Below are 21,301 nucleotides of genomic sequence, written 5' to 3'. Positions count from 1 at the left end.
TTAAGCACCTTCAGAAGCTTATGTCTGAAGGAATATTTGTTTCTTCTTGCAGAATCATAGCCAATAAACCAATTTAGTATTTGGTAGTCAAATCATAGGTGTCTATGCCTAATAACTTTACATACCATTTTCTTTTTTGTTTTGTTTTCCTACTCTTACATATTAAGCACTAAGTATATTGGTGAGCTGTTATGTGCTTGAAACTGATCAATAAATTTACAATTATTTTATTTTTAATTTTTATTTAACTGCCAAAGGGTTGGTTGTATGCCTTATTTCGAAGAGCATGGGATATGAATAAATGCAGCAAAATACAGAATTAATTGTTTGTAATATATTTTCCTTAGATTTTTAATTCTAGTTCATATTTTGTCTTTATCTTTCTAGCATTTTGGTTTAATATTTTAATTTTAATATGCATCCTGCTTTTACTGGGTATTCAAATGTACAAGAATCAACGTATTAGAGACAGTGTAATTATTAATATCTTTAATATCAGAAAAAAAATTCTACTAAAATTCTGGTTTTTATTTATAGGTGAAAAGTTTATTTCACAGTCCATTTTCTGCACTTATAAAAGGAGCAATAATTCTGTCAGACGAATTGTTTATAGAGATTATGGATGTTGCTTGGGAGTTACTTTTAGAGACTGATCAACAGCTTGTTGCATCTGCAGGTAAGTTGTGTCTTCATATTCTTTTGTATATATGGTGTGGCTACAAAGTTCTAGCTACACCTCAGGAATTACTTTACAAGTTAAAATTGAACTTAGCAATTACTTGCTTTTTTTGCAATTACTTGCTTGACTTGAATGAAACTTAAACATTATCTGGTATAGTGTGATAATTTTTGTAATTTTTAGTTTAAATTTTAAGGGGCATTTTTAAAGATATTTCATGAGTGCTTATTTTATTTTGATATTTTTATTATTTAAATCTTTACCTAAATAATTATGGTTTCAGCTGAAAACAGTACACATAATATGTCAGAGGACATTATAATTAATTGGAGGATTGTCACTTATAATTCACCTCTAAGTTCCAGTCTTTTTCTTTGTACTGGCTGCCACATCGGGCGCTTCCGTAGCCAGGTGGGAAGGAGCAGCAGTGCGCAGCACACGCTTCTTGATTAGACCGGGGTTCGAGCCCGTCACCACCAAATACGGAGGATGCGGAAAGGTCAAGGAATGACCACCGCATATCCCGGAGCAATATGGCCTTAGTTGCTAATGCTCCTTAAAAAAAACCAACAACCAACCAACAGCTGCCACATATACGAAAAATTTCTCCAGCTGAAGCCAATTCTGTTCTCCATGCTAGAGAGTACAATGACTTTAACTTACAACTTGATACTCTTAGGTAAGATTGGGCCTCTGAGAATGTGAATTGATGACCTAGGGAAAATTTAGGGCCTGACAGAGAAAACTATACTTTACAAAGAAGTGGAAAAGTAAAATAATATAAAAAAATAATTTATAATAATGTAAAGTAAAATAAAGTAAAATAAAGAAACTAAATCCAAATAATCTTCTTGCAGAGGAACTTTAGAGGCTATCATAGTAATTTGACTGACATCCGAGATCTCTCAAAATATGACCCTATTGCCTGCTGTCTACAGGGAACTGATTGAACTCCACCTATACCTGTTTCACTCCAGAACTATATAATACATCAGCAAGATCATGTTGCATATAATCCAAACAATATGGCACATGGAGTGTTAATGTTGATTCTCAGATGCCCTCAACACAAATCCTACTGTTTGGTTTACCCTTATCACACATATCTTGAGGTAATTGCAGCACGAGTCACCATTAACTTTGATTTAACTATAGTCTCATTATACTTGCTTCCCCCTCTCCACAATCAAAATATAAGCTATGCCTACTTAAAGAATAAGTGGTACAACTTCCTCAACCCTACTGCATTCTAGGGGACCTCAACTCTCGCCATCCACTATAGTGAAGTCAAATCTGGACAAACTTGGGCAAATTTTCAAAACATTTCTTGATAATGTTCCAAATATTCCTGCAGTTTTCCACAGGATCTACTTCAATTATTGATATTTCTGTATTCTCAACAACCATATATCCTTTATTTGGATAGACTGTTCATTTCAATCCACTGGGTAGAAACCATTATACTGTGTTATACTGCATTGTTACCAGCATTCTTTTATAAGCAAATTACCAAATGGAACTTTTCCAAAGCTGAATGGGATCTATGCAAGTAGCTAGCAGTACTGCAAGAAAAGCAAGCTCAACAAACATCCATAAACTGGGCAGTAGAATGTATATCTAACCAAATGCTGCAAGTATCAGCACACTCAAAGATGTGGTGCAATGATGAATTCAATGCAGCTGAAAAAGACAAGAACAGATCATTAGCATTACTAGAGGCATATGATGCAAGAAAGCAAGCTTATACAGCATCAGCCAAAAAAAAAAAAAAAAAAAACCCTTTTCATTTCACCCATCCATTAACTACAAATGTTTGTCTAGTTCTGCCTTGAATTTATTTAAGCTGTCCACTTCTACAACTTCAGATTGAAGTTTGTTCCAGAAATCAACCACCAGCTGGCTAAAGGCAAATTTCCACACATTTATTCTACAACTGTCTTTCCTCAAATTGAATTTATGTCTGCTCAGGCAATTAATCTGGGCAAGAGGTAGAATCCCATAATTGAACTTGCTCAAACCCTTCAAGGCCTTATGCACCTCAATCAAATCACCTCACAGGTGCCTAGTCTCCAGACACTGTAATTTGCATAACTTAAGCCTTTCTTCATAAGAGCAACCCTTTGTTCCATTCACTAATCTTGTTGCCATTCTCTGTACTTGTTCCAGCAGCTCAACATCCTTCCTAAAATGAGGCTTCCAGACCTGTACCATTGCCTTGTACAAGGGGATAATCACCTCCTTATCCCTGCTAGAAAAATTCCTTTATATCATTGACAAGACACCGTGAACTACTCTTGCAGGCCATCTGCACTGCTCAGAAAACTTCATACCTGACCGCACAATTACCCCCAGTTCCTTTTTATTCTCTACCACCCTGAGTGTAATACCACACAGTTGATATGTTACTCTGGGGTTACTGCTACCCACATGCAGTACAAGCAATCCCCGTATAACACAGTACTTCTGCAACACAATTTTGCCCTAACACGATTGATAAATTATATAATGGTGTTATATAAGTACGTGTTGTGTGAGGATTGTTTTGATAAACAATCCTCACACAACACGTACTTATATAACACCATTAGAGAGGCATCTCTGTAGCCAGGTGGGCAGGAGCAGCAGTGCATAGCACATGCTTCTTGATTAGACTGGGGTTCGAGCCCATGAGCCACCAAATACGGAGTATGCAGAAAGGTTAGGGAATGACCACCGCATATCCCCGGAGCAATATGGCCTTAGTTGCTAATGCTCCTAAAAACCAAATAACAACAACAACCATTAGAAAATTGCGGCAAACCTCTCATAACATGGTATTTTGTGGGAGAAAACCCTGCTATTCTGTTGGGTATAATTTCTCAACATATCCATTCTTTTTTGTGAATCTCCGCTGTTGACTCGTTAGTCGTTATGCAAAAAAAAAAAGAAAAAAAAAAAAAAGGTAAATCCCCTTATTTTATTTTGTTGAGAAATCCAGTGTTAGGCTCTGTGCTATTGAACTTGTGCTTGTTTGAGACCATAAAAAATTGTGACTTCAAAGCGTGCAGTTCATGACTTTTAAGGTTTTTGTAGGATTAATTTGGTTTTAATTTGATCATTTATAAATTTTTCCAGCTATGTATTACTAAACTTTGTTCTAATTTGTTATAATTTTTTTGTTGTGAATTAATTATGCCTTAGAAATTTAGGCATAATTTTGATAACTGCCGATTTAATTAAAGAATGGTTTGTAAATTGTTTTGTTCCAGCTGTGGAAAACTATTTAAAGTGGAAAAATCTAGATTTCAAAGGTTCATTACTATTGGACAATGCACCGGGCCATCCAAAAGATTTAAGTCATCCAAAATGTTGAAGTAATGTTCCCACCACCTAATACAACTTCTTTAATTCATCTTTAGACCAAAGCATTATATCTACCTTTAAAACTGATTACATCAGAAAATCGTTACAATGGATATTAGAAAAAATTTATTCCAAATCTATCGAAGTGATGGAGGCATGGAAACATTTTTCAGTTGTGGACTGTATCAGAATCATAGCTTTATCGCTCAAAGAAATAAAACCGTCAATACATGCATTTTGGAAAAATTAGTTAAGATAAGGAGGAATTATGATATCCTATAGAATACTTCTGTGCTGATACTCTTCTTTATTGAATTAACTATACAAATAATTTACATGAATTCCTCACACTTGTAGACAAAATCAATGATCCAATGCACCAGGAATTGGAGGCCCGTGGACCCCAAACCCGACCCCAAAATACATTGAATCATGAACCCAAATCTTTGAGTGAAAGAAGACACTAAGTCTGTACTTTAAAAACAACTTAAATACTTTAAATTCAATTTAAACAATGAGGCCATTCTTTAAACACTTTAAACACAAATGTTAAAACATTAAAAAAAAGGAAATTTGTAACTATCCTCTGAAACATTAAAAAAATTAAAAGAAGGGAAGTAAGAAAACCATCAAAATTGGACAATTTAAGAGTAGAGAAATGTACAGTGGATGGATGAATCCAAATTTGAAATTTTTGGATCCAAGCGTAGCGTTCATGTGATACGATCAACAAAACTAAAATTACTTCGGTAGGAGGGGAAGGTTTTGGTGATATGACAACTGCAGATGTTCAAAAATTACTGGTAGAAAAAGAGGCTGGCAAAGTGGATTGGTGGAAATGACATTGGAGTTAAACCAAATCAATTCAAAGGATGAGAGCACAGATGAAAATTTTGAAGTTCCAAATTTTACAATAAAAAGCATATGGGAAGGCATAAACTTAGCCAAACAATCAGAATCTTATTTTTAGAATGCAGATCCTTCGACTGAAAGGAGCACAAAGTTCAAAAGGGAGCTTTAAAAATGCTTAGCTCCATACCATGAAATTTACAAAGATCTACCAAGCAAAAGCAAACAAACCCAGAATACTGATTTTTTAAAGCGAGAGCAGAAGATACACAAAATCTAGATACAACAGAAGAAAGTTCAGAAAGTGAAGATATTCTCAAACAGGGAAAACATTTTCATTTGATTGTGCTTTGCAGTGATGAAGAGGAAGAAAATTAAACAAATGTATTATCTGACATATATGTATCACAGTTTGTAAGAGGCTTGTTCAGTTATTACTATTTTTAATAAAAATTAAGTTTCCAAAGCTATAAAAAATGATGTCTTCTTGTTAGATTTTGGAATGTAACACCCCTTTCTGTACTTGTCCTTAGTCCCGTTCGTTCGTTCGTTATTTGGTTTTTAGGAGCATTAGCAACTAAGGCCATATTGCTCCGGGATATGCGGTGGTCATTCCTTGACCTTTCCGCATACTCCGTATTTGGTGGTGACGGGCTCGAACCCCGGTCTAATCAAGAAGCATGTGCTACGCACTGCTGCTCCTTCCCACCTGGCTACGGAGGCGCCCCCTTAGTCCCGTATAGCACAATTTCACACTAGACAAGATTTTATAGGAACCTAACTACCATGTTATACAAGGGTTACCTGCAGAGTGTGCAGTGCCTGTGTGCAGAAATTTATACGGTACCCCATTAATTAAAAACATCAGAAAATTGTCCCCAATGCCACACTGCTTAAATTTTTACAGCAGTCAACCATGTACAACAGTATCAAAAGCCTTCCTAAGATCCAAGTATATGATATCAAAATTATTCTTTGCATCCAGTTCCTTTGAAACCACATCCTAGTAACCAATCAAATTGGTCAGACAAGACTTCCCATTAACAAACCCATGCTGTGTCTGGACTATAACTGAAGTCTTGTCTAGATGATCCTGCAGTGCTTCTTTGACCAGTGTTTCCATTAATTTCCCCTGAAGAGAAGTTAAACTAACAAGTCTGTAATTGCTTGTGTCACCCTTTGATCCTCGTTTGTGAATTGGGGTTACATTTGCACATCTCCAGTCAGTGGGTACCTGAGTCCAATGATGCTATCATAATTATGGATAAGGGTTTGCTTACTTCCTTTGCTGCCTGCTTTAATATAACTGGATAGATTGCATCCACCCCAGGTGCCTTTCTTATATTTATCTTTAATGGTTTCTGCTCCAATTTGCTCTCAGTTATTACAAAATCATTTAGTTCATTGCCAGAGTTTAATACACCTCTGACATTCCCCTCTCTGAATAACTCCTCATGTATAAATGTAAATGCAAAACACTCATTCAGTTTGCTAGCTACCTGAGCAGGATCATCAACAGTTGAACCATCAATATCAAGTGGACCAATCTGATTCATCCCCTTCCTTCTAGAGTTTGCATAAGTAAGGAACGCTTTGCTGTTTTTCTTTGCATCCTTTGCCACATATTTCTCTTAATTGTAATCATTGAACAACTTCAGGAAGTTTTCAAAAACTGCAAATCTCATCCACTTTAAACAGGCTTGGTCAAGAGCAAAACATATTAGGCCAGCAAGTAAAGCATGAGGTTGTTTTGCTTCCAAAATTACAGAATCCACAAAAACATTAAGGATATTGGCCAAAATGCAAATGTACTCAAAACAAAGATGCATCAACCTTTCCAAGTCAGTGTTTGTGTTGTTGGCAAAATCATTTGTTCTAAGAAATTTCAGCCACAACATCTAATTTACCCCCATTTCAGTGCAGATGAAATAAATTATAAGATGAAAGCACAACTTACTGAACTAGCCCTTATGGCACTTTTACTTCTCTACAGGTGCCTCCGTAGCCAGGTGGGAAGGAGCACCAGTGTGTAGCACACGCTTCGTGATTAGACCGGGGTTCGAGCCCGTCACCACCAAATACGGAGGATGCGGAAAGGTCAGGGAATGACCACTGCACATCCCCGGAGCAATATGGCCTTAGTTGCTAATGCTTCTAAAAAAAAAAAAAAAAAACCAAATAACTTCTCTACAACAGAATATTAAAGGAAAATGCTTCTTGGACAAATGTTGTCATGCTTATGTTTTAGCAATTTTAAATTAGAAAAAAAATCTTACAAATCCACAATATCACTCACCAGCTGTATGGGCAAGGTAATGGTAAAAATTATCCCTGCCTGGCTGCCATGGTTTCTAGTTCAAAACTGATTGCCTGAATGCAGTGCAATGTCCATTTCTTTGGAGGCTGATTTACTCTTGATCTATTGATTAGGACAGAAATAAACTTCTATGAAAAATTTATACAAAAAGAACACTTTGGCGTGGTCCTCTTTGACATAGAAAAAAACATTTCATGTGGTTTGGAGATGTGGTATAATGTGAAACCTATACAATTTGGAATTACCCAGACTTCTGCCACAGTTTATCAGAAACTTCCTATATCATCACTCATTTCAAGTTAGAGTTCATAACAACTTTACCTTCTAATCTTATCCAGAAAGAATGAGTCCCACAAGGGTCAATGCTAAGTTCCATTCTTTTTTACATCAAACAAGATAGCAGCAATCTTCAGGGCAGAATGCACTGGTCCCACAGGAGCTAGTTATTGTAGGTGACTCTGTTGTCAGGGAGAAGGCAAATATATTACACAAAAAGGATAGGTAGAATAGGACCAGGGTATGCTACCATTATGGGGGACTTCAATACTAAGGTTGGAAAAAGACAAAACAGCACAGAAAGGGGAACTATAGGAAATTTTGGAATTAGTGAAAGAAATGAAAGAGGTGAAAGACTTGTGGAATTTGTAGAATCTCAAGGAATGTCAGTAATGAACACTTTTTTCAAGAAAAGGGTGAACAGAAAGTGGACATGGAAGAGTCCAAATGGATTAACAACCAATGAAGTTGACTTCATCCTCACTAACAGAAAATATATCGTGAATGATGTTACCGTCCTGAATAAGGTAAATGTTAGAACTAATCACAGAATGATAAGATGTACACTTGATATAGATGTAGGAAAAGAAAGGAAAAAACTGATTTGAGTAAATAATACGAAGGTCTTTGAGATAACAGAAGAGGAGAAAAAAAAGCAGTATGTAGTGGAACTTAAGAACAAGTTTGAGCATCTGCAGACTGCTCTGGACCGAGATAGTGATGAGGAATATTACAAATTTCTGAAAGTGATAAAGCCCAAGAAACCTATAGGGAAAAAGAAATCCAAATAAGAAAAAAATTTTCAAGAAACACTTGTCATGATGAACCGATGACAAGGAGAAAATTGAGTATACTGAATTATGCCAAGCTATTAGAAAGAGAGGACATAAGACTCAGAGAGGACATAAGAATATTTAACACAAGAAAAGAAGAACAAGCATTAAGGGAAAACAAAGGACTTAAATCAGAAGCCATGAGCAGTAATACAGAAAGACAAATGATACTGAAACCGAAGAATAGTAATGGTGTACTTATAAATAGCAGAGAAGGCCTAATTCAAATTGCAGAAGGCTACTATAGAGAATTATACAAGGAGTGAGAGAATGATACCAGCAGTGGGGGAAGATGGATTGCAAATTAGTAAAACATATGACATACCCGATATTCTTCTGGATGAGGTAGAACATGCGTTGAAGAAAATGAAGAATCAGAAAGCCCTGGGGGAAGATGAAGTTACTATAGAGTTGTTGAGAGGAAGAGACATGACACAAAATCTGGCAAGACTCTTCACGAAATGCATTAGAAAAGGTGTCATGCCCAAGGAATGGAATAATGCAATCATAGTTTTGCTGCATAAGAAAGGAGATAAATCAGAAATTGGAAATTATAGACCAATTAGCTTGTTATCCCACATCTACAAGTTGTTCACAAGGGTCATTACTAACAGATTAGAAAGAATACATGATGAGAATCAACGGAAAGAGCAAGCTGGCTTTAGGACAGGATTCTCAACTATGGATCACCTTCACGTAATATCACAGCTAATGGAGAAAGCAAATGAATATAAAACACCATTATGCCTGGCATTTGTGGATTATGAAAAGGCATTTGACTCCATACAGCTTAAGGCAATGTTTCGGACACTGGAGAGACGAGGCATAGATACCCCATATATTATGATTTTTAAGAAAATATATGAGAACGCTACCTCCTTTATTAGACTAGACAAAGACAGTAGTAAATTTAAAATTGAGAAAGGAGTTTGACGAAGAGACACAATATCTCCTTAGTTGTTTACTGCTTCCCCTTGAGGAAGCTTTCAGAATATCTGGTTGCAGAAAGGAGTCAATGTGAATGGAGAGTACCTAAATTATTTACGATTTGCAGATGGCATTGTGGTCACTGCAAATACATGCCACATAAGCAGAGAATTAGAGGAAAATCTTAATCAGTTATGCAGAGTTAGTAAGAATTTTGGACTAAAGATGAATATAGCTAAAACAAAAGTAATGATGAACAAGTATGCCACAGAAAGGAACATAATGATTGAAGGAACAGTAATTGAACAGGTGGAGTCATATACTTATTTGGGACAAGTTATTAGCTGTAACAAAGATAAATGGCTGGAACTCAAGAGAAGAATATATTTTGGATGGATAGCATTCAAGAAATATAGTCACATACTGAGGAGCAATATCCCAGTTTTTCTGAAACATAAAATAATGAACCAATGTAACTCCCCATCATGACTTACTGAAGTGAAACTTGGGCACTCACCAAAAGAATGGGAGAGAAGCTGAGAACGACACAGAGAAGAATGGAACAAATTATATTGGGAATCAGACTGTTAGATAAGAAGAAAAACACATGGATTAGGGCAGCAAACTCGAATAAAGGATATTATTATCAAAACTAATGAACTAAAATAGTCTTGGGTAGGACGCATAGCTCGAAGACATGATGACAGATGGATTAAGAAAGTAACAAACTGGTACCCAAGAGGACCTAGAAAAAAACTTGGAAGACAACGGCGGAGATGGATAGATGAAATTCATGAGTTTGTGGGTAGTAAATGGATGGCCATTGCACAAAACAGAAGGAACTGGAAAGTTGCTGGAGAGGCCTTCATCCTGCAGTGGATTGAAAATGACTGATGTGATGATGCTATCAGGAGAAAAAAGTTGATGACATTGTAGAGCAGATATCATCTTTTAACAGCCCAAAAGTTGATTTTGTTGTTCATATTGACACTAATGACATAGAGTTGGAGATCTGTGGACTTTCTTTACAAGCAGATCAATGTTGGAAAAAAGTTGCGAGTTAGCGTTAAATTTGAAAGTGTCTGCAATTCTGCTCAGATATGATAGGAGATAGTATATGATAAGAGCCTTGTCAATTAATTCAGCCCTGGAGAAATTGTTCAAGGCTCATGGGGTTGAATTTTTCTCAGTGTGGTCTATGCTTGTTAACAGGAGAGATTGCTTCTACAGGGATGGGATACGCTTAAATAGAAAGGGTGCAAGAATATTTTGATGCTATTGATGCTATCGAGGCAGTAAGTGGATTGGGAAACTGGTATAGCTTGCAGTAGGGATTCACAGTCTAATAGATTAACAGTAGCTGCAGGCAGAGGTGAAAGTGATTTTTGCAGTGATTCTATTGAAATGAGCAACAGCCTGAAAAGCAAGTTGCTGGTGATTTCAGGAACTACTGGGAGTCATCATGAAACAAAGAAATACATGGGCTGTGTTAGGATAACTAAGAGAAAGAACAGGTGCATGTACACCAATGCTAAGAGTTTAGTAAATAAATTTGATGTGCTGGTCAAGACTTCAAGGGCAGATATCATTGGGATATCAGAGATATGGTGTCACACTGATATAAGGAATGCAGAATTGGAATATTGGGAGTACAATGTGTACAGAAAGCATAGACAGAATTGCAAGGGAGGAGTTATTATTATTATTATTATTGTACCAATAAGGAAGAAAATGGAAGACCTCAAGACAGAAGTAGATGATATCAAAAAATCGATTGCTTTTGTCTCAAATTCCTTCGATAAAATACAAAATAGCATAAGCAATCTGTAGGACTCCAACACTGCTATCAATAAAAGACTTGTGGATCTGGAAGCTTCTTTCAAGAAAAATGAGGAAAATTCTATTCTACTTAACTCACGGATTGACTCAATAGAATAACAGTGATTAGAAAATAATGTAGAAATAGTAGGATTAACAGGATTAGCGGACCAAGATCTAGAGCATGTTATTCAGCAGCTGGGGCTTGCATTAAAGCTACAGCACAATAACGAAGTGGAACACTACTATATACCTAACAACAAAAAAATAAATGACAAGCCTACAAAAATTCGTTTAACTTTTTGCAATATATAAATGCAATAAAAAAATATATTTCTTGTATAGTTTTAACAGAGGTTAACATAAAAATTGGATCCACAGAACCCATTCATGATTTGTGCATTTTATAGGCCACCATCAGATTCTATAAACACTTTTCTAATAGAATTAGATAACGTAATTCTGCAATGGGAAGACATACAAGCTGATAAGACCATACTAGTGGGAAACTTCAATAACAATTTACTAAATGATGAAACAGAAAATGTAATACTCAGATACTCTGCAATCTTAAATAATTATGGATTTGAACATACCTTATTTGGAAAAACAAGACAACAAAGGATGGAGGGAGATAGAACAGTAAGCTCATGTTTAGATCATCTTATAACAAATATAAAGTTGAAGAATGCAAATTCCTACATACTACTAAATCAACTTTCAGATCATAGAACATGCATACTAATAATAGATATGTACTCAAAACAACACCCATGTGAACACAAAAAAATTAACAAATGTTGCGAAGAACAAATATTTATCAACAGGCAAGCTGAAACACAATACAGAAAACATGTTAAGACAAGAGCAAGCATCTTATAGTAGAGGCATATGATGCAAGAAAGCAAGCTTATGTAACATCAGCCAAAAAAAAAATAAAATAAAACTTCCACTTCACCTCTCCATTCGTTTCAAATACCTGTCCAGCTGAGCCGTAAATTTATTTAGGCTATCAACGTCCACAACAAGGGATGGAAGTCTGTTCTGCCAGCCAACTACCCGCTGACTAAAGGTAAATTTCCACACATCTATCCTACATCTGTCTTTCCTCAATTTTAATTTATGCCCTCTCAGGTGATTATTCTGAGCAAGAGGAAGAATCCTATCAGCATTGAGCATGCTCAAACCATTCAACCCTTTATACACCTCAATCAGATCACCTCGCCGGTGCCTAGTCTCCAGTCACTGTAATTTGCAAAACTTAAGCCTTTCTTCGTAAGAGCAACCCTTTGTTCCATTCACTAATCTTGTTGCCCTTCTCTGTACTCGTTCCAGCAGTTCTACATCATTCTTGAAATGAGGCCTCCAGACCTGTATACAGTACTAAAGGTGTCGCCTGACCATTGCCTTATACAAGGGAATAATCACCTCCTTATCCCTGCTAGAAAAATTCCTGTATATCATTGACAAGACACCATGAGATACTCTTGCAGCCCGTCTGCCCTGCTCAGAGAACTTCATATCTGCCTGCATAATTACCCCCAGGTCCTTTTCATTCTCTACCACTGTCAGTGTAGTACCACAGAGTTGATACGTTGCTCTGGGGTTGCTGTTTCCCATATGTAGTACTTTACATTTGTCAATGTTAAACTTCATTTGACACCTCTCAGCCCATCTGCTCAACCTTTCCAGATCCTGTTGCAGCAGCATAGCGTCAGTAGTGTCCTTAACAACCCTGCCAACCTTTGTATCATCTGCAAATTTGGACATTAAGCTTGATATACCATCATCAATATTATTTATAAATACAGAAAACAATAATGGACCCAACACTGAACCCTGAGGGACTTAGGGTTCAGTGTTGGGTCCATTATTGTTTAACACAATCGCAATCTTACACAACTAATTTGAATGTCTATTAAAATAAAATAATATAGATGATAAATAATTCAAGGATTAATTCGGAGAGAAAAATAAATCTCTCAGCTTGCAACACAAATTCTAGGAGCAGCTGGATTAAACATAAGAAACCTTGGATGACAAGAGAAATAGAGAAATTAATGGTACAAAGAGATAAATACTTCAGGCAGTATAGAAATTGTCCATCAAAAATAGAACATTATCACAATTATAAAATAATTAGAAATAAATTGACAGGTTTGATTAGAAAGCAAAAAAACACTTACTACAATCAACTTTTTATGGATAAACAGATAACTCAAAAGGATAAATGGAGCATTAAAAATAACCTGCTAAGTACGAGGAAGAAAAAGTCAATGGGAAATGAAATCAAAACACTATTAGAACAGGTATCTGGTACAAATAAACAATATGAGGCTGCAAACAGATTTTCCAAAGTTGTATTAGAGCTCGGCAGATACAATATACACTATTGCCAAGACTTCCTTGCTCAAAAAGATAATCTTCCTCAGGTAGTGAACTCCTTTATAATCTCCACAGTACACGGAGATTCTCAAGATCATAGAACAGTTAAAGAACAAGAAATCTTACAGACTTGACTATATTACAGTAACCAAAGGAAAGAGAAATAAAGAACAGTTCACTGTTCTCTTGGTGGAGCTTATAGCATGGAGCATGGTGTCAGGAATCTATCCTACAAACTTTCTTTCCTTTAAAATAATCCCTATACATAAAAAGGGACCACTTGATGACTTTTGTAATTATAGACCAATAAGATATAAATCAGTTATAAATAAGATAATAGAAAATTATATATTTACCCATATAAGTAAATATCTACATCAATATGGACTGTTAAATAACTCTCTATTCCCATATCAGAAGTGTAAGAGCACACAGACATTATTAGAGAGTTTAGTAGACTCTTTTAACTTACATTTGAACAACAATAACTTCATAATGCCAGGGGCAAAGGCTGTTGACGTTGTACAGTGGATATCATCTTTTAAGGGCACAAAAGGTGATATAGTTGTACACGTTGGCACTAATGATATTAAGAGTAGGAGACCGGCAGAATTACTTAACAAGTACAGGTCACTGTTGAACAAAAGCCAAAAATTAGGGTTGAATTTGAAAGTGTCTGCAATTCTGCACAGACACGATAGAAGGGAGTATATGATGAGAGCCTTGTCGATCAATTCGGCCCTGGAAAGATTGTGCAAGGCTCAAGGAGTAGAATTTTTTCAGCCTGGTCTGTACTTGTTAACAGGAGAGACTGCTTCTACAGGGATGGGATACACTTAAATAGAAAGGGTGCAAGAATATTTGTGATGCTATTGAGGCAGTGTTAGGTGTGTTGGAAAACTGCCAGCTTGGCGGGATACAAGGACTAATAGATTAACAGTAGCCGTAGGCAGAGGTGAAGGTGATTCTTGCACAACTTCTGTTAGAATAAGTAGTGACTTGGAGCGAGGGGTATTGGGGGTTTCAGGGACGGATGGCAGTCATCCTGAAATAGGTGGGCATATGGGATGTGTTAGGATAACTAGGAATAGGAGCATGCATGTATACCAATGCTAGAAGTATACATGCATTGGTATACAAGCAAGTATGTATACCAATGCTAGAAGTATAGAAAATAAATTTGATGAATTTGAAGTATTGGTCAAGACATCAAAGGCAGATATTGTTGGGATAGCAGAGACGTGGTGTCACACAGATATAAGGAATGCTGAACTGGAATTTAGGGAGTACAATGTCTACAGAAAGGATAGAAAGGGAGGAAGTGTTATGCTGTTAATTAAGAAAAACATAAAATCAAAAGAAGTGCATCCAGTTGATATAGATGAACAGTGCACTGTTGAATCAGTTTGGTGTGACATAAGCACTGCGAAAGCAAAAATAACAGTAGAAGTGTGTTATAGGCCTAATGACTTGAATAAGTACAATGAACAATTGTACAGAGGAAGAGGAATAGAGTGGGCTAGTAAATCGAAATGTCTTATAATGGGGGATTTTAACTTCCCAGATATTGACTGGAACTTATGCATTGGTCACTCACACACTAGTCAGACTTTTGTGGATTTATTGGATGATTGTTTTCTGCAGCAGCATGTTCGAGAGGCAACCAGAGAAAGTAATACTCTTGATCTGGTAATCAGCAGTGATCATTCATGTATTAAGAATTTGCAGATAAAGGAACCACTAGGTGACAGTGATCACAGTGTGCTGATGTGGGATTTACTTAAAGATTTAATTACCATCAGGGGTAAAGGAAAGGGTTTTTGCTTCCGTAAGGGTGAGTACAGTGGTCTCCGACAGTTTTTAAATTTTGTACGGCGGGATAAACTGACGATGTTACCAACAGTAAATTCTAAGTGGGAAGCATTCAAAGAATTAATCGTGGAAGCCACTTAAAGTTTCATACCTATTAAGAAATATTGTTCAAGGTTTAGGCCAAAATGGTTATCAAATGAACTAATGAGACTCGTGACAGAGAAGAAAAATGCATGGGATGCATATAAATTATCAAGCGTCTCAGAAGCCTATGGCAGATATAAGCTAGTCTGTAATCAGATCACAAAAGAGGTTAGGCAGGCGAAGGCAGATTACCAGAAAACCTTGGCAAAAGATGCTAAGAAAGCAGCAAGGATTTCTTTACTTATATAAACTCTAAAAGGAAGGGGATGAATCTGATTGGTCCACTTGACATCGATGGTTTGACTGTTGATGATCCTGCTCAGATAGCAAACAAACTGAATAAGTATTTTGCATCTACATTCACACATGAGGAATTATTAAGGTTTAAAAATGGCAGCAGGTTATCAAATTGTAGCAGGATGCTTAATGATTTTGTAATAACTGAGAGAAAAGTGGAGGAGAAATTGTTGAATTTAAACATAAGAAAAACACCTGGGGTGGATGGGATCTATCCAGTTATATTAAAGGAGGCGACAAAGCAACTAAGCAAACCTTGAGCCATAATTATGAGAGCATCCTTGGACTCAGGGGAGGTTCCCATGGACTGGTCATGGGAACCTCCCCTGACCATGGACCTCGTGTTCCGAAAACCAACAAAATAGAACCGAGGTCCTATTCCATTATTCCATGCACCATTATTCTGGCGTTACGCCTGCTTTAAGCACTCTAATTTTTTCAAAGTAAACGTGCCGGTCACCCAAGACACTCGGTGAAGAGAATCAAGGAAAACCGGCGAGATTGTTCAGGCCGGGCAGTCCAAATGTATCCCCAATTCACAAAGGGGGATTGAAGGGTGACACGAGTAATTACAGACCAGTTAGTTTAACTTCTGTTTCGGGTAAAATAACGGAGTCACTGGTTAAAGATGCATTGCAGGATCATCTAGACAAGACTTCAGCAATAATTCAGACCCAGCAATAATTCAGACCCAGCATGGGTTTGTTAAGGGAAAGTCTTGTCTGACAAATTTGATTGGATATTATGATGTTGTTACAAAGGAGCCGGATGCAAAAAATAATTTTGATTTCATATATTTGGATTTCAGGAAAGCTTTTGACACTGTTGCGCATGGAAGACTATTGTACAAATTGGAGCTGAATGGTATTAAGGGTAAGTTGCTACAATGGATAAAAGGATGGGTAAGTGGGAGAAGACAGAGGGTGGTAATCAGTGGGTGCTGATATTCATGGACTAATGTTATTAGTGGAGTCCCACAGGGTTCGGTGTTAGGTCCACTGTTATTTTGTATATTTATCTATGATATTGATGAAGGTATATCAGGCTTAATGTCAAAGTTTGCAGATGATACAAAGGTTGGCAGGGTTGTTAATGTCAGTAATGGCAGTGTGCTACTGCAACAGGATCTAGATAATTTGGGCAGATGGGCTAAGAAGTGTCAACTGAAGTTTAACCTTGACAATTGCAAAGTACTGCATATGTGTAGAAGTAACCCCAGAGAAACATACCAACTGTGTGGTACTACACTTAAGGTGATAGAAAATGAAAAAGACCTGGGAGTAATTGTGCAGTCAGATATGAAGTTTTCTGAGCAATGCAGACAGGCTGCCAGGGCAGGTCATGGGGTTTTGTCAATGATATATAGGAATTTTGCTAGCAGGGAGAAGGAGGTGATTGTCCCTCTGTATAAGGCAATGGTCAGGCCACACCTTGAGTACTGCGTACAGTTCTGGAGGCCTCATTTTAGGAAGGATGTAGATTTACTTGAGCGTGTACAGAGAAGGGCAACAAGATTGGTGAGGGGAATGAAATGATCCTCTTACCAAGAGAGGCTTAAGTTCTGCAAATTGCAGTGACTGGAGACTAGGCACCTGTGCTGTGATCTGATTGATGTGTATAAGGCCTTGAATGGGTTGAGCATGCTGAATTCTGATGGGATCCTTCCACTTGTTCAGATTTCGAACCTAAGGAGGCATAAATTCAAATTAAGAAAGGACAGATGTAGAATAGATGTGCAGAAATTTGCCTTTAGCCAGCGGGTGGTTAATTGCTGGAACAAACTTCCATCTGTCGTTGTGGAAGTTTATAGTTTGAATAAATTTAAAGGAGGAACTGGACAGGCATTTGGAAGGAATGGTGTTATTTTTTTTTTTTTTTTTTGGCTGATGCTGCATAAGCTCATACACTTGCTTTCTTGCATCACATGCCACTACTACTACTACTATAATGATCTTATTTATAGATTTGGTCAAAGCATATGACTTAATTGATATCTTAATCTTGAAACAGAAATTACTGAAATGTGGTATAAGGGGAACAGTCATTCAACTCTTAACCTCCTATTTGACCAAAGGAATAATGATAGTTGAAGTAGGGAATACAAAGGGAAAATCATACAGTATAAAGAGAGGAGTATCACAGGGCACCCGTGCAGGGCCAATCATGTTCAGTATCTATATAAATGACATATTCGAAGTAATTAAGAACTCCTTTTTAAAAATTTATGCAGTTAATTTAATCTTATATACAATTGGAAAGAACCTTACAAAAATGGCATTAGATTTACAGCAGGATGTAATACATTTACAAAATTGGTTGCATGACAATAAATTAGCACTGAGTTTTGAAAAAACCAAATTCTTGGTAATTAGACCCCCTCACCACACCCTGGACATTCATCCCTCTATTAAATTACATAAACATGAACATAAAAATTACATAAACTACATAAACATGAACATAAAAATTCTGGAAGTTCTGTCCATGCCTACATGGACAGAACTTCCAGAATTTCAATTGTTTTACAGTTGAAGAAGTTTCAAATCACTGTTACCTTGGGTTATGGATAGACTATAATCTAAGTTGGGCAATGCAAATAACAAATTTGTACAAAAAAATGAGATTTTATGTGTACTTCTTTTATTATATTAAAAATAAATTAAATCAAAGAACAAAAGTCACCTTATATTATGCATTAGTTGACTCCCAGCTCAATTATTTAGTAAATATATGGGCAAGAGCAAATATAACTGAAATAAGGGTTATAAACAATTTACTAAACAGGATTCTGAAACTGTTAATGGGGGCAAACTCTTGGAATGATCTGAATAAGAGAAGGCAATTTTTGTTTAAATACAAAATAATATATCCAATTCAAAAACTGAAGTTAAATTTATTCTTGAAAAATCTTAACACTATTTATGAAGAGTTGAATCTTCAAAGGAATGTTTCACACAACTTAAGGAATCCAAAAGCAGTTGTTTTGCCTCACCTTAGGATACTAAATAGATTTGGAGATAGGCATACAATGAACATATTAAATAACTTGTTGGCAAGCATTGATTTCAGGCTCAGGAGAGGTTATTCAATATCCAAATTAAAATTCCTAGTAAGAAAATTTTTGATACTCAATGATACAGTAGAATAGATTTTCAATGCAGATCAATCACTACCTCTGTTTACAGAGTGGAATATACTATGTGTAATGACTTCGTTGTCTTTTCTGTTAGCTAACAATTTTGTATGCAAAAACTGATTTAACTGATGAATTGCAACTTGTTGTCAAGAAATTTACTTTTCTTAACAAGTTCTTTTATTGTAAACAAATTCAAATGATAAATAAATTTGTATTGTATTGTATTATTATTATTATTATTATTAGATATATGGCGCAAGGAAGTCTGATGCTTATGCTTCACCAGCCAAAAAAAAAAAAAAAAATTCCGAGTTACCCTGAGAGAGAGAGAGAGAGAGAGAGAGAGAGAGAGAGAGAGAGAGAGAGAGAGAGAGAGAGAGTAGAAAAGAACCACCACGAAAGAGAAGAATGATGATATTCAGCTCAGGACCCTGGGTGTGCCATGCTGTTAGTTAAGACACATAAAATCTAAGGAAGTGCATCCAGCTGACATGGGTGGACAGTGCAATGTTGAGTCAGTGCTGTGACATAAGCAGGAAAGCAAAATTGAGAATAGGAGTGTTTTATAAACCCTAATGACTCTGATGAGTACAATGAACAACTGTACAGAGAAATAGAGTGGGCCAGAAAGTCAAATTGTCTTATAATGTAGAATTTTAACTCCCCAGATATTGACTAGAACTTGTGTGTTGGTCACTCGCACACTATCAAGGCTTTTGTGGATTTATTGGATAATTGTTTTCTACAACGGCATGTTCGAGAGGCAACTAGATGGAGTAATACTCTTGATCTGATTATCAGCAGTGATTCTTCATGCATTTAGAATTTGCAGATAAAGGAACCACTAGGTGGCAGTGATCACATCTGCTGATGCGGGATTTACTTAAAGATATAACTACCATCAGGCGTAAAGGGAAGAGTTATTGCTTTTGTAAAGGTGACCATAGTGGTCTCAGATAATTTTTTTTTTAAATTCTAAATTATGGGACCAACTGATGATATTACCAACAGCAAATTCTAAATGGGAAGCATTCAAGGAAGTAATTTTGGAAGGTACTAGGCCTTTCATAACAATTTAGAAATACTGTTCTATGAGACTTGTGGCAGAGAAGAAAAATGCGTGGGACACATAATTATCAGGTGACATAGAAGTCTATAATAGATATAAGCTAATCTGTAATCAAGTCACAAAGGAGGTTAGGTAAGCAAAGGCAGTTTATGAGAAATCTTTGGCAAAGAATGCAAAGAAAAACAGCAATGACTCCTTTACTTATGTAAACTCTAGAAGGAACAGGATGAATGAGATTGGTCCACTTAATATTGATGGTTCGATTGTTGAAGATTCTGCTTGCATAACTGAAAAACTGAATGAGTATTTTGCACCTACATTCACACATGAGGAAATCTGTAGTGAAGCAGAGGACAGAAGCTTATCAAACTCTAGCAGGGAGCTAAATAATTTTATAATAACTGAGAGCAGAGTGGAGGGGAAATTGTTGAAACTGAATATAAGAAAGGCATCTGTGGTGGATGATATCTATCCAGTTATATTAAAAGAGGCAGCAAAGGAAGTAAGCAAACCCGTAGCCATAATAATGAAAGCTTCCTTAGACTCAAGGGGAGTCGCCATGGATTGGAGATGTGCAAATGTGCCCCCGATTCACAAAAGGGGATCAAAAGGTGACACAAATAATTACAGACCTGTTAGTTTAACTTCTGTTCAGGGGAAAATAATGGAGTATTTGTATAAAGGGTATTGCAGGATAATTTAGACAAAACTGCCATAATAATTGAGGCACAGCATGGGTTTGTTAAGGGGAAATCTTGTCTAACCAATTTGATTGGATACTATGATGTGGTTACAAAGGAACTGAAAACAAAAAATAATTTTGATATCATATACTTGGATTTTAGGAAAGGTTTTAATACTGTTACAAATGGAAAACTAATTCCACGAAGAAGAGGAAGAAGAAGAAGAAGAACGGAGAAGACAGAGAGTGGTAATCAATGCACACAGCTCTTCCTGGACTAATGTTATTATTGGCAGAGTCCTGCAGGATTTGGTGATGAGTTCATTGTTCTTTTCTGTATTTATCAATGATATTGATGAAGTTATATCGAGGTTAATGTCTAAGTTTGGAGAAGATATGAAGGTTGGCAGGGATGGAAAATCACAGTAATGATAGTACAGTACTGCAACAGGAAAAAAAAAAAAATTGAGCAGATGGGTTGAAAGGCGACAATTGAAGTTTAACATTGACAAATGTAAAGTACTCCATGTGGGAAGCAGTAACCCCCGGATTAACATATCAACTGTGTGTTACTACACTCAGGGTGGTGTAGCTCATGGTGTCTTGTCATTGATATACCGGAATTTTGCTAGCAGGAATAAGGAGGTGATTGCCCCCTTGTATTAGGGAATGGTCAGGCCTGTATGAAGTATCTTGAGTACTTTACAGGTCTGGAGGCCTCATTTTAGGAAGGAT

At 36.5% G+C, this 21,301-nt stretch overlaps 1 protein-coding gene across 1 annotated transcript in view; it reads left to right on the top strand.

The window, feature by feature from the left end:
* unc80 (unc80, NALCN channel complex subunit) overlaps window positions 1-21,301 on the top strand; it is a 1,843,891-nt gene that overhangs the window by 813,993 nt on the left and 1,008,597 nt on the right. Inside the window, exon 31 of the mRNA XM_090378420.1 lies at window positions 538-676. Within this exon, the coding sequence (XP_090234546.1) occupies window positions 538-676 (139 nt within the window). The remainder of the gene's footprint in view (window positions 1-537; window positions 677-21,301) is intronic.

The sequence above is a fragment of the Mastigoproctus giganteus genome, chromosome 7, assembly GCF_048544385.1.
Source record: "Mastigoproctus giganteus isolate SK-2022 chromosome 7, ASM4854438v1, whole genome shotgun sequence".
In the NCBI taxonomy this organism is placed as follows: domain Eukaryota; kingdom Metazoa; phylum Arthropoda; class Arachnida; order Uropygi; family Thelyphonidae; genus Mastigoproctus; species Mastigoproctus giganteus.
The sequence above is the reverse complement of the archived record's forward strand: the minus strand, read 5'-3'. Positions and strand labels throughout refer to the sequence as shown.